This window comes from Blennius ocellaris, assembly GCF_963422515.1.
Source record: "Blennius ocellaris genome assembly, chromosome: 22".
Taxonomy (NCBI): domain Eukaryota; kingdom Metazoa; phylum Chordata; class Actinopteri; order Blenniiformes; family Blenniidae; genus Blennius; species Blennius ocellaris.
Window position 1 is genome coordinate 6,453,483 of NC_137671.1, and position 13,821 is coordinate 6,467,303.

The following is a 13,821-nucleotide window of genomic DNA, read 5'->3' on the forward strand; positions in this document are numbered from 1 at the left end:
AGGGCTTACCTTGAGAGCACGCACGCATTTTCATAGAATAGCGGGAAGACGCGGCGCACACACTCGCACAATGTATATTGAAACAGAGGGATGAGGGCACACGAGTGTGTCCTGCCTAATGAATCAAAACTCACCCAACCAAAACACACACACACACACACACACACACACACACACACACACACACACACACACACACACACACACACACACACACACACACACACACACACACAGACTGTCAAGTGTGTGTGCCCCCGTTGTGCCACCTCCGTGTGCTGCCTTTCATCTCATCAAGAATCACCGTCGCTATAGGTCGCAGCCAGCAAAGCAAACCGAATCAAAAAAAGGAAGGGAGAGAGAGGGGGGGGGGGGTGAAAATGAGTAAAGCCACCTGATGCTTTGACTGGTTTAAGAGGGGCCAGAATCTCTGGCGACAGCAGCTAACAAGCTCTCTATTAAGGCTATCCTATGTTGCTAACTCAATCACAGACACACACAGCCCTTCAAATGTAATACCTTATGCAGTCACAAGTACAGCCTCTGTGTGCCTACTTTTCATCCAATCATAAAAAAGAAAAACAAGTTGAAACTTTTCCTTCATTGTCACATGCACACGCACGCACGCACGCACACACACACACACACACACACACACACACACACACACACACACACACACACACACACACACACACACACACACACACACACACACACACACACACACACAGCCTACCTCTGTATTCTTTGCATAGGAGCAGCTAACCCAATTGCCTGTGTAATTGTTTAATCACCCCCATTACACCACGGCCCGTGTAATTTGTGTTTTCCCGGGGAATACATGTCTGCATGTCAAACCCGGACCACAATCAGTCTTTCCGCTCACATGTTTTCACACATACAGACATACCTGTGCACACAGTCATTTCATTGCCCCCTCCATGCACGGCATGCCGGCCCTAATAGCCCCCGTCCCCAGAAAGTTAATGGACTAATATTAAAAGCCCGCCATGTCTGTTCTTGCCTTTCTCTCTCCTCTCCAAATTAATTATTGGTTCTGTCGCTCGCTCGTCCCCTCTTCAGCAATAGGTCATCCAGGTCTTGCATTAATTGCCGGAGCATATGGTCGCCAACAGATTTTAGCTGTGGGACTCGCACTTTAGCGGGGGCTATTTTTTTCGCGCGCTCAGATGCGAGCCATATTGTGCGGCGCTGGCAGCTATTGTTCGGCGCATTAACTTCATAGAGCTAATTACTCCCCAATAATAACTTTACCTTGGAGTTTTTAGCGCGCCGCGTGCCAACCAACCTGTTTCGCACCCCATATGTTAATTAGCGGCCACATCTTCATTATGCCGCAGCGGCGCTTTAAGTTCAAGCTGTGCCGCCTGGCGCGTGGTGAACGCAGCCTCGACTCGCTGCCAATTATCCAACTCTTGCTCCCGTCTCCATCTCGCCTCCTCTCACTCCTTCTCCCTCTCTCCTTCATTCTGTTCTTTCTGTCTGCTGTTTATTTCCTGAGAAGTTGTGTCGCCAGGGTGAATTGTCAACTTCTCCCTCCCTGTCCGGCCTCTTTGCCCCTGCGAAAGTTCTCAGGAAAAAAAAAAAAAAAAGTTTCACACTCGTTCTTTATATATATTGAAATCGTGTGTGTGTGTGTGTGTGTGTGTGTGTGTGTGTGTGTGTGTGTGTGTGTGTGTGTGTGTGTGTGTGTGTGTGTGTGTGTGTGTGTGTGTGTGTGTGTGTGTGTGTGTGTGTGTGTGTGTGTGAGAGTTACCCCGCTCAGAGTATTTTGCTTTGTTTTGCATTCAGTTATCACTGATTAGAGGAATTTTTCAGATGAGTTCCAGTTTTTGTATTTGCTTCAGGTTTCTTTTTCGGATGTGAAAGGAGGGGTTTGGAGATGAAAAAGCGGAGCGCCTTATTCTCCACGTCAGCAGCCTACAGTAGCAGCGGCAGCAGCAGCAGTGTGATGTTTTTGTCTGTGTGTGTATTGTCGGTTTTCATGTTCGCTTTGGGCCTGATGTGAAAGAGACGCTGAGGAGTGCATTATTCCCCAAAGCGCCTGCTGTTTCAGATGTGCCTTTTCCTTTATGTGGGATCTGGAGATTGTCTGATAGATCTGGCCCCGCTCTAACTTTCCTCATCGCCCCTTTTACTTTCTCTCGCAAGCTTTTTTCTTCTCCCTCTGTCAATTCATCTCTTTGTCTCTGATTCCCATTCTCTGATTTGCGATAGCGCACACTCCCTCTTTCTCTCCGTCGCTCACTCGCTTTTCTTCTCTGTTTCAAAGTTTACATTGTGATCACAAGGCTAACACACAGTGGATAATTCACTTTAAGGTACGGCATCGCTGTGTATTCAGTATCAGGAGAAATATTAGATTAAGCGGAGTGAATGCAGAGGAATGTAGATACGAAGGAATGCACAAAAATTATGACACCCCCATTCACTTGCCTGTCCTGTAATTCAATTTTGATCTTCATTTAGTCTTCTGAACTTATTGAGAGAAAGTAGTCTTGTAGGCTGATAATTGATTTGCACTGGTTGCAACATTTACAATCGAGAGAGCCATTTTTGCCACTTTTCATCACATAAAATTTTATGTAGAGCCACAAAAACATTTAATCTTTAAGACCAAAATAGTGTAGTTTATCAAAATTGTGTATGAAGTATGCCATATAGGAACCTCTCAAGTTTGTTCACAATTTTAACTCTTTTTTTGCAATTTTTTAACATTAGGTTTCGTTGTTTGCTAATTATTTTTCCACATATGAAGCGCAGAGGTAATCAAGCATGATTGGCAGAGATGAAAATTAGCCTGTCCATGTTTAGTTCCACTTAAATATTCTTTATGATTAGCCCACAAAGAGCTGCTCAATGTTTATCACCTGCAGCGAAAGGCAGTAGACATGTTAGGTTGCAATGCATATTTTAATGAAAAACCTCTGAACCATTTTTTTTTTTTTGATCATAAAAGTGTCACATTTCTCACCTCGTACTAAAATGTAAAGAGTCCACACGCAGCCAAATGTTATCTGAGATAGAAATGTTTATTTATTTGTATTTTTTTACGTGGTTTTGTGAGAAAGCTACTCGAGGAGGTAACAAGCCGCAGGTTACAGGCGCCTGAACGAATTTACTGCGTGCAGCCTTTTTATTCTGAGGCTGAAACCGAAGCAGGGATGTAGAGGAGCAGAGTTGGATGCTGTGATGAGTCTCTTCTCATATTTTCATTTGCAGAGGAAGGAGGAAAGCCATGTGCACACTCCGACTTCACACTGTATACTGTATGTGTACAGCGTACTGTATGTATTAAAGCTGCCACAAAGTTCCTCTCCTCTCCTCTCCTCTCCTCTCCTCTCCTCTCCTCTCCTCTCCTCTCCTCTCCTCTCCTCTCCTCTCCTCTCCTCTCCTCTCCTCTCCTCCCTCCGGTACATTACAGCACTGCTAGCCAGCTCTACTCCAGCATATGTCCAATTAGGCCTGAAAGGCAAAGCAGAACAGTTCTGTCTGTGATTCGTCCCCGCGGGGGTCCTGTCCGAGCGTCGCGCTGGAACGCCTCCCCCTTCTGATCGCGAGGCGCAGGCGGCGGCGACGGTTTATGGTTAACCAAAATGGTGGAGTAATTATTGTTTTCGGTGTAAGGCAAGAAGGGGGGTTGCGGGGGGGGGGGTGGGGGGCTGCTTGAAGGGGAGCGCTATTCCCATGTGCTGTGATAGTTTGATTACAGTGCTGCTGGCTGCCGCATGCCGACACACAAGAGCAGGAGGCGGGGGGGGGGGGGGGGGGGGGGGGGCACAGAAACACACACATACACGGGTCCAGGTATTTACACTGTAAAAGCGCAGTTAGTACTGAGAGATACTCTCTCCATCTCTCTTTTCCGTATTCACCTGCCTCTGGCTATAACCACTTCAAGTGCCCACATATCGCTGAGATATTACCTGATTGTCGCGTGGCGCGACCGCCATCCTTATGATTGTTGCAGCCATTTTCCAACCATTCCCATCATTCCGGATCAATTTTCCTCATCACACAGCTTTTACCTGCCCATTATCCTATTCAGCCATTACCTCTCTGGCCTCCTGGCAAAATAAGAAGGAGAGCGCGAGTGAGACAAGAGCGCCGCGCTGCAGGGGCACCGTGTGGATTAAGCCCGTAAAGTTTAACGCACCGAACCAGTAACCACGTGAAAGTATTGAGGCACATTTGTTGAGCGAGGGATGATGGTAGCCCGACCTGCCTTGTCTACTTCTCATTTCGTCTCAGCACAGTGTAGGCGCAGCATTGCTGTGCTGTTGCCATCGTCAGAAATTCAAAGAGCTCAACATTTCACAGTATTTTTCAAGGGAAAAAAAAAACAAGGTAATAAATGAAAAGAGTGGACAGTGTACTCAAGTATATATATGTATATATATATATTGTCACAACGATATTATTATCTTATCCCTTCTCTAATGAACAAGCACCAAACATCAGTAAGTACCTCACAGGTTTGAGTGCCTACCTTTGCATTCATAGGTTTCCTCCAAGCGATCAACTTTCCTCACACATGGTTTGAAAACACACGTTTGAAAAAATACGTTAATTTAATTGAGATTGTGTGATGATCTCTCTGTTTTTGCACCATGATGGACCTGTGACCTCTCCACGGTCGATCCCGCTTTTGCCTAAAGTCACCTGATCGTAGGCAACCCCGAAATGTGGATGAATCCACATGGAAGATGAATGGATGAAATGTTTTTATTTTCATCTTCTCCTCACCTTCTACCATTCTCTCTGTCTTCTTCTCCTGTCTCTTCTTTCCTCTCAAAACTGTCAGTCTGTCCGTCACACGCAAGTCTTTGTGTGTTGTTTTTGGCAGAACGCTGTTTAGTGCAACCATCTGTCTCCCTCTCTCTGTCTCTGTCTCTGTCTCTCTCTCTCTCCCTCCCCATCTCCTTCCTTCTCTCTCCTCTCTCTCTCTCTCTCTCTCTCTCCTTTCCTCTCTCTCTCTGTCGTTGCTCTCTCTGCCAAAGTCACCCTTTTTTTTTTTTTTTTCTCCGCATCTTCTTTTAAAATCCTGGAAACCTTATGAAGTCGTATGGCTCTCTGCCGGCAGACGAGCGGCGCGGGGTTGTGTCCGTGTGTTGGTGTGTGTTTTGGTGGGTGGGAGGCTCCACGGAGGGAGAAGAGAGAAGACATTATCTTCCAAATAATAATAATAATAATAATAATAATAATAATAATTAAAAAAAAGGATTACGCCAGCTGTTCTTCAGGGTTGAGTGAAATGACCCCATGACTCTCTCTTTGTGACAAGACGCTGCATTCACTGTCTGGGCATGCATGTGGATGTGTGTGAGTGTGTGTGGCTTTATTAGTGTGTTTGCAGACCGATGTCATATGCGTGTCCCATATGTATCACATGAATATATGTATATGAGCTGGAATGCATGTGATTTCGAGAAATCGATGTCATTCAGATGTGAGTGCGTCATGGATCGGGATCACACTAGAGATCTCACATGTCACTGTTAGCATGATTATTATGCTCATTAGTCACTGAAATGTTTGAGATGTCTTTCAAATGTGCTTCACATGTTTAAACAGTACAATTGTGCACGCATTGCGTATGTATTATGGCCCTTAAATCCATATGTTGAATCCATATAAATTCATATAAGCGTTTACTCTTTTTGTATTCTTACCAAATAATTGTTTATTTCATCAAATATTAAGAAATTCTCTCCGAAGCATTTCATACTGAATATGCTGGAGCAACACAAAAATACATTACCAAGTTGTATGTGGATGGACAATGTGTAAAAAGCTAGAGAAGGTTGCAGTCCGTATTCTGTAACGTTGACCTCTCCTCCGTAGATTTTTTCTGGTTGCCGCAGCTTTTTTTGTTTGAAAAACCGTCATCAAAATAAATAGACTGACGGATGAATAAAACACCAGTGTTGACCTACAACCGTCCGCCATGTTGTCAGCACCCATACTGAGTCTGAGCACCTGTACCTGGTTGGCTGTTGCCAGCTTTGGTTAATAATAAACAGGTATGATTGTGGGATTTGCAAAACATGGCAATCAAACAAGGTTGGAGTATTTTTCTTTTTTTTTTTTTTTTTTACAAGATCGTACCAACTGTTATTTTGACAGGTTTAAAGCGTAAAAAACCAGTAGCTACTTCCTCGTGGGCACATGTTGAGACAGCTGGAGAGTGCACAGGTACTAATCTTTCTATTTGCCCTCTTTCCATCCATCCTTATCACACCTCATTTTCCATCCTTTTTCCAATCTTGCCCCTCCCACACACAATGTTCCTCTCCTCCCCCATTCCCCCACTCCTTCATCAGCAGGTCCAGGGCCAGCTCCCTCCCCTGATGATTCCCGTCTTTCCCCCGGATCAGCGGACCCTGGCAGCGGCCGCAGCCCAGCAGGGTTTCCTGATGCCCCCTGGCTTCAACTACAAGCCTGGCTGCAGTGAGTGACACACACACACACACACACACACACACACACACACACACACACACACACACACACACACACACACACACACACACACACACGCACGCACACACAGGCACACATTCATAAATAGGTGCAACTCTCGGAGTAAAAGTAGCTTTTATGTGTGATGTTTCACATGTTTTTCACCAAGCAAGGTAAGAATCTGACCATTTTCCCACACAAGGAGTCTGGTTGTTTCCCAAAAGACGAGCTCGCCCCTACAACAACATCTCCCTCTTAATGGAAAAACCAGTCCAAATACACCCTTCCTGTTTACTCTCTCTCTCTCTTTATCTCTCTCTCTCTCTCTCTCTCTCTCTCTACCTCTCCCTTTCTTGCTCAGTCCTTTTGGCTCCTTGCTTTTGTCTTGTCTATTTTTTGATATATAAAAGCAACAAAATGAAGCCGTCCTGCCGGACATGTTTTCTTTTTTTTTTTTTTCCTTTCATTCTTTTTTTTTTTTTTTTTTGGCTATCACGCTCCGGCTGTGTGGCAATGTGTTGTTTACCATGATGGAGAGAAGGAGAGAGAGAGACAGACAGATAGAAAGAGAGGTTGTTGCTTGCCAGGGGATGCTGGGAATAAATGCACAGTGGGGGGGTTAGCAGAAGGGGGGGGTGGTAATGTGACCTGCCCCAGGTTCTCCTCACATTAACAGGGGATGCAGCCAGAACATGTTTCCAACACAGCCTACACACACACACACACACACACACACACACACACACACACACACACACACACACACACACACACACGAGAGCGATTGCTTTGTCACATATCACAAACACAAACAAAAAAAAACGGAAAAAAAGACACAAATATGTAAACGTGCACACAAGCAGAGGCTCGTGCACACTCAGTCCCACTTTCCCACCACCACCCCGCCCCACTTAAGAGTTTCACAGCTTCCCAAACAAGTCCATTCCATTTTAATTAGTGCCATCTTCACCCACGCCCACTGCCCACGTAAATACCCTGACAAGTAGTGGGCTTGTCTTTTCACTGCCTCAGCCAACTGCAACCGGACTGGCACACTGTGAGCGGGCCAAGCCGCCCCTGAGAAAACTCTCTGGCAACTTTCAAACTTGTTGTGAGTTGATGTAGTTTGGACACGGCGGCTCTAAATAGGACATGTGTAGCATTGTTGCTCTGACATATTCTCACAGCGCTTTTGTAGCGTCGGGAAGATATGAATAGATTCTTATTTGCGCAGTATGGACATGTGTGCACTCAGCGGTCGTCTCGTTTAAACACTTATTGCATTCTTTTGACACAACATGCCACAGCTTAAGATAACTGTTCGACTTTTGCCAGGGATTTCGCCTATCTATATTTTGAATGTTGGCCCAATGTCAGTGTAAAACAGATTTCGGTTGTATAACTTGTTTTTAATTTTTTGGGAAAAAAAATCTGTTTTTCCAACTGTTTTTTTTTTTTTCCCACTCGATAAAGCTTTTTCAACTTTTAAGGGAAGTGGGAGGGATGCGTTAAGGTTAATATAAAGCTCATCTCTTGGTTATAGAAGACGGTGTTTCAGTATCAAATATGATTGAATTTGCATAATCAATAATGTTCTTATTATTCTGTCTATATATGGCATCTGCTAAAAAATCGAGACTAAAATTAGTGGTTGTCAATTTACTCCCTATCAAATTCCTACCCAATGAATACTTTTTTACTTGAATTACCAACCATTTTGTATCCATTGGAGGGTTAGTCAAGACATTAAGATCATGTCGGGTTGCCCCGTTTAAAGAACTTATTTATTGTTTAAACTTCTCGCTTTTAAGAATGGCTCAAAAATAAAAGGGAACAATAAAAAACCAAAACAGTACTGTGTACATAAAGGTTAAACAATAAATATATGATGAGAGGTTAGACTGGTATAATATCTGATCTACAATTAATGCTAAATGACCTGCATTCTGGCAGAATAAGTTGAAGTTTTGAACTTTTTATGAAACTTAGCAATTCAAAGGTGCAAAAAAATGCCCTCTGAAGTCATGACTTCATAACAGGGTTTCATCAGTCACTGTTTAAGTCTTCAGAAGACAATGTTCTCTTGTGTCCCGCTTCCATGTTGTAGAATCAAGAGCCCCCCCACCAGTAAGACTTTAAAAAGGTGTAAAACTGTTAAGAGAAAGTGACACGGATGACGTTCTCGTATCGGTCTCCCTCTTCGGTCCGTCTGTCTGAGAAATTTGGGCCCCATCCGCCAAGACCGCTGTCCTGAAGCCAAGAGCAACATGTTTGCTTTTCTCCGTCCTTCTCCCTTTTGTTACAGCGACCCTCAGGAGGAGCATAAATATCCACTGGGCTCATGTTTGTCTAGGGAGCGAAGAGAAAAGACCAATCTCCTAGAATACACAGTCCTGAAATAATTCTTTAATCCTCCTACCCTCTTTCCCCAACTGAAGAAAAGAATGTCTCCACTTTGCTCCCAGTTTTCTTTTTCTTTTTTCTTTTTTTTTAAAGAGCAAAGTTATATGGGAAAATATGTCGGAAGGAAAGTCGGGCCTATGCCAAACTCAGATACGACGTGCACACAACAAAGTTAGGCGGGCACGCATGCACACAATGAAAGGTTCTAACACAGCCAAGAGGCTGACCGCTGCGCTGAAGGTCCGGGTCAAAAATGCAAGGTCAAGCCCCTGAGAACATTCTCAAGTTTTCTCCACTCAGATGAACGTTTCCTGGATTAAATAGCAGCGTAAGAGCCTGACCTCCATCCGATGTGCTGCACTTTGGTTCGTGGGCATGTTCAAATGCAAATCAGAGCTGTCAACCAACATGTTTATACTACATGAGCGTAATTAAACAGAGTTTTTACTTTTCTGCTCCTTCCCTTCGTGTCTGACCTCAGAACTAAACTATCTCAGTATCACGCATTCATTTCTTTCTCTCTCTCTCTCTGACTGAGTAATTAAAACGTGGCATATCTGCACCCACCAACTTATAATCCGAGCCCGTATGGTTCTGTCCGTTTTTTCTCTGCTTCCTGCACTCTTGTCATCCCCGTTACTCCGTTTGTCCGTCTACCTCTTGATTTATCGCTCATGACAGAGGAAAGGGAGAGCGATGGAGTGAAGGTAGGGGAGAGTGGAGAGGATGAAGTGAGTGATGGTGGAAGTGGGCGACGGGTCCTGAAAGCAGTGCTCTCCTCCCGACAAAGCAGGAGAACAGATAGGAGGGGGGGGGGGGGGGGGGGGGGGTGTAGGAGAGAGAGAGCTGCAATCGGCAAGTCGCGGCTCTTAATTACGACACCGGGGCCGGCTTTATCAGAATCCCTTCACCTCGCTGCTCTTTGTCAGGGGGTATTAAGGAGGAGGACACACAATCAGGCTTTTCATTAGGGCCCTACCGGCAGCGCACACAAAGAACAGCTTTAACAGCTGCAGAAAGGGACTCAGGTGGTGGTGGTGGTGGTGGCGGTAGGGGTCTTCAATGTGAGCGAAAGGGAACAAGGGATGAAGGAGGGAGGAAAAACAAAAGGATGAGGGAAAAGGGAGGGGGACATAAAAACAGTGAGAGGCCAAAACGTAAGAGGGGGGTGTGGCACTGAGCATGAACTCTTGCAGAAGAGGGGAGATGGGGGAGTATCTCCAGGTATATCAGAAAACCAGTTGCTTATGGAAATTAATATTTCTTTTTTTTTCCTTTCTTTTTAAAGGTGACCCCTACCCACTTCAGCTCATCCCCACAACAATGGCTGCAGCGGCTGCTGCCACACGGGCCTGGGACCCCTGCAGCTCCAGGTAAGATTGCACGTGACCTGTCGAACTGAGCAACCCAAAATCTCCACACATACCATGAAAAAAAACGTTGGTGGCACAACGGGGGAACAAACCCCCCCCCCCCCGGTCCTGCAGTGGTCACACCATACACTGCTGCCCACTGAGCTGTATGGGTGGGGTGTCACAGCTTGTCACTTTCAGGCAAAAGCGTGGACACCGAAGTGATCTGACAAAAACGTGATCTTTGTGATCACCGCTCAAAAATCACACGGAGCTGACAAATGTTACCCGAGCCCCCGTGGCTTTGTCCTGCTATAGGATGCAAATGGGATTGATGCAACTCTGAGCTGCCACTAACGTCTAGAAGATGGGACACAAACATCCAGATTGGCTGTCAGAACCAATGTGTCGACAAGTGAATAGACATCAATCTCCTCTCGTCTCATCACAGATCTTTTGGAGAGTCTTGCCCAGGCAATAGTTGTATTTGCTCTGTGATGGGCTGGTTGCCTTTCTTTTTTTTTTTTTTTTTTTGAGACCAGTTAGTGTTACCCGACTGATGATGTGTTGTTGAAATAGTAATCCTGCTCTGCCTTCATCAAATGTAAACTGGAATAACCTCCAGTGCCCTGAAACTCTTAAGTAGGATAAAGTGGCAAAGGTGGATGAATAGAAGGAATCTGCGGTCATTACTCCACCTTAACATGCCTCTGAATCATAAGTCTCTTTGTGAACAGACAAAAATATGCAAGTGTATGTTAAGGAAAGTTTAAGTGTTAAGAATTAAATGAGCGTTTTGATTTTGTGTTTCTGATGTCAAAATCTGCATCCACAGCTATTTGACTGAGCATCAAAACTCCAGATTATATTTTTTTGCTATTGAGATGTCATAAAAGGAATGAAATTGAGGTCCAACCCAGATGAAAAGAGCATTTAGATGATTTCATTACGAGGTATATGACAACTCTGAACTGCCAAGATAAAAGGGCACATTTGATAAAGTAGTGGAGGTGCTGTGCTGCCCTGTAGTAAACCTTTTGGGCCCAACAGTGAAGAAGTAAGAAAGCAGAAAAGAGATGGCACAAAGAAAAAGAGTCAACATCTGGTACGGCACTCATGAGGGGGACGAGTCTAAAGATGGGTCCTCTTCCTGTCTGCGTATGTTGAATGAGTGGCCTTTCACGTGGTAATCCTAACCTCTCTCTCCTCCACTGATCACGCACAAACAGAAAAACACACAACCATGTGGTCTCTGTGGGGGCCAACCCCCCCCCCCCCCCCCCCCCCCCCCCTTAGAGGTTAAGAGCCTGCACAGGCATCCTCTCAGTTGCCCGTTTGAAATGCATTAAGCTCCAGCGTTGGGCCCCGGCCTCGGCACAAGCTGCATTCGCCCACCTCTGCTTCCTTGGCATACATTATCATAAAAATGAGACACTCGCGCTTACAGATGTGAGTGTCTGGGTGAAACAGCTGCTTTGACAGACATCCACTTTCAGTTCACACGCAAAGAGACTGATGGAAAATATGGGTTAAAGGTCAGGCAGAGTGTGTGTAATACATTTGCACCTGTCAGCCAAACGCGCTGCCCCATATGCTAGGCACTACGGGGAGAATAGAGGAGCGGTGTAATTCTATCATGGAGAACGGACCCCGCTGTCGTCACTGATTTCATTATTACTCACATGTGTGTGTTTCGCCCGAGAATAATGTTCTCTGTCTGTTATCGCCGCTTCAATCTCGCTGTCCATATGTTCCAGCGTGTTCAGACTCGCTCAAAACCTCTATTGGGCAGCGTTGTCCACCGCGCCATTGGTTTTATTTACCGGGGCGGCGGACAAAGTGTGAAACAACATCTCACAGGCAGATTTCTCTAAACTGGACCCCGAGATTTAGCCTTTGTCAGAAAGAGAAGGATTTGCCCGGGCTTATACGAGTACAGATGTCTCAGCGTGGATGGATTTCCTTTGGGATTGTGTCTGAGCCCTCATTTGAGGAGGAGGTGTTTTCTGTCACCGAGACAGACGTGACGGCGAGCTTGGGCCGCAGGTCGCCAAGGCAACACGATGGTTTGGCAGACGGGCTCATAAGTGGGCCCACTTTCGACACACACAGGAAAAATTGAAACATATTTCAAATACGATCAACAATAAACCCAGTTGTATTGAGGTAAAAGCAAAAAACACACTCACAAATGTGTTACTTCAGTGTGTGGACACTTGAACACCCCTCACTCACACACACACACATAGCACTCATTATAAAAGTCTCTCTCTTTTTTTTTTTTTACATTATTATTCTGAAAAAAGTTCAAGAACTACATAAATCATCAATATTAGTGGTTCACTTCAATACATTTTGGTTCGTATTGGTGCTTTAGGTCCACACCTGCACAAAACAGACAGTAGGTTACTTATCTGAAGTCATGAAATTCAACCTGGTTCAGGTCATGACCTTTGGTGCCTCAGGACTTTCAACAGACTTCAATACACAGGGTCATGTGGGTATTAACAAAAGGAGCGTATGCACACAAAGGATTATATTGTTTTATTCATATGACTTTCTAACAGTTTTTACACCACAAAATTCTTCCAAAGAAGATCAACAATTGGGAGCGAACAGATGTCATTATTTGGCCTTTTGGTGTTTTTCAGTTTATACATATTAAAGACATTATTCCAAATACACTGTTTTATTAATTTTTTTTTATAAAATTTTTTTTAGATTTGAGACTGAAGCAGCTGGGCCCTGACATAAGCAAATGGCTGTCTCATTTGATGTATTTATTTATTTTTTGCTTCTCGCTCCATCAGTGGATTGTAGTTTAATTGTGACTGAGGTGTCAAGACAATGATGGTTTTCTAAGAAGTCAGATATCTGAGTTTAGGAGACAAAGAGCCCCAAAGTGTTATGATGAATTATGATTGACGTTTGAAACTGGTAAATTATTTGTAAAAAAAAAAGGTAAAACTGAGATCTCAATTTAAAAAGTATTTCCTAATCAAACGAATATGTCACATGTATGCACTTGATATGTATCTTAAGAAAGATGTATTTGCTAAATCTTCATTCTTCTTGGTCTTTCCACTCTGTAAACGTCCTCTTCTTTGAAATGATTCTCTGTACATATGCTGGAAAACATACAATTTGGAATAATGGCTTTCACCCTGGTTGCACGGCAGGAAAAAAAAAAAAAAAAAAGAATGTTGTGCTTAGAAAGTTAGACCTCACAAATTCACAGCTTTGAGTTGAGTGCAGTTCTTAGAAAATGTATTAATCTCGATGGTTTAAAGCTTTTTCTATGTTTGAAACAACCTCCATAGAAATCAAGCGAGTAGCTCTTACAGTCAATGGGAGCTTAACACAGAATCCTCTACAGAAGGTTTTCAAGGCAATGGAGGGCTTTGGAGTGTACAAGGTTGGCATTTAGCATCTTAATCTGTGGGATGAGTGTGACATTGTGCATTAGAGCATGTTAATCTGGCTCCCTATTGACCCTTGATATCATTGATATCCTCCACATCACACAAATGGACTGAGAAGGACAGACAGAGAGCTGAAAAATGACAAGAAAAATCCACTT

At 44.3% G+C, this 13,821-nt stretch overlaps 1 protein-coding gene across 1 annotated transcript in view; it reads left to right on the plus strand.

The window, feature by feature from the left end:
• sox5 (SRY-box transcription factor 5) overlaps positions 1–13,821 on the plus strand; it is a 98,067-nt gene that overhangs the window by 58,404 nt on the left and 25,842 nt on the right. The window contains 3 exon segments of the mRNA XM_080518170.1: positions 6,348–6,474; positions 10,178–10,231; positions 10,234–10,262. Coding sequence (XP_080374296.1) covers positions 6,348–6,474; positions 10,178–10,231; positions 10,234–10,262 — 210 coding nt within the window.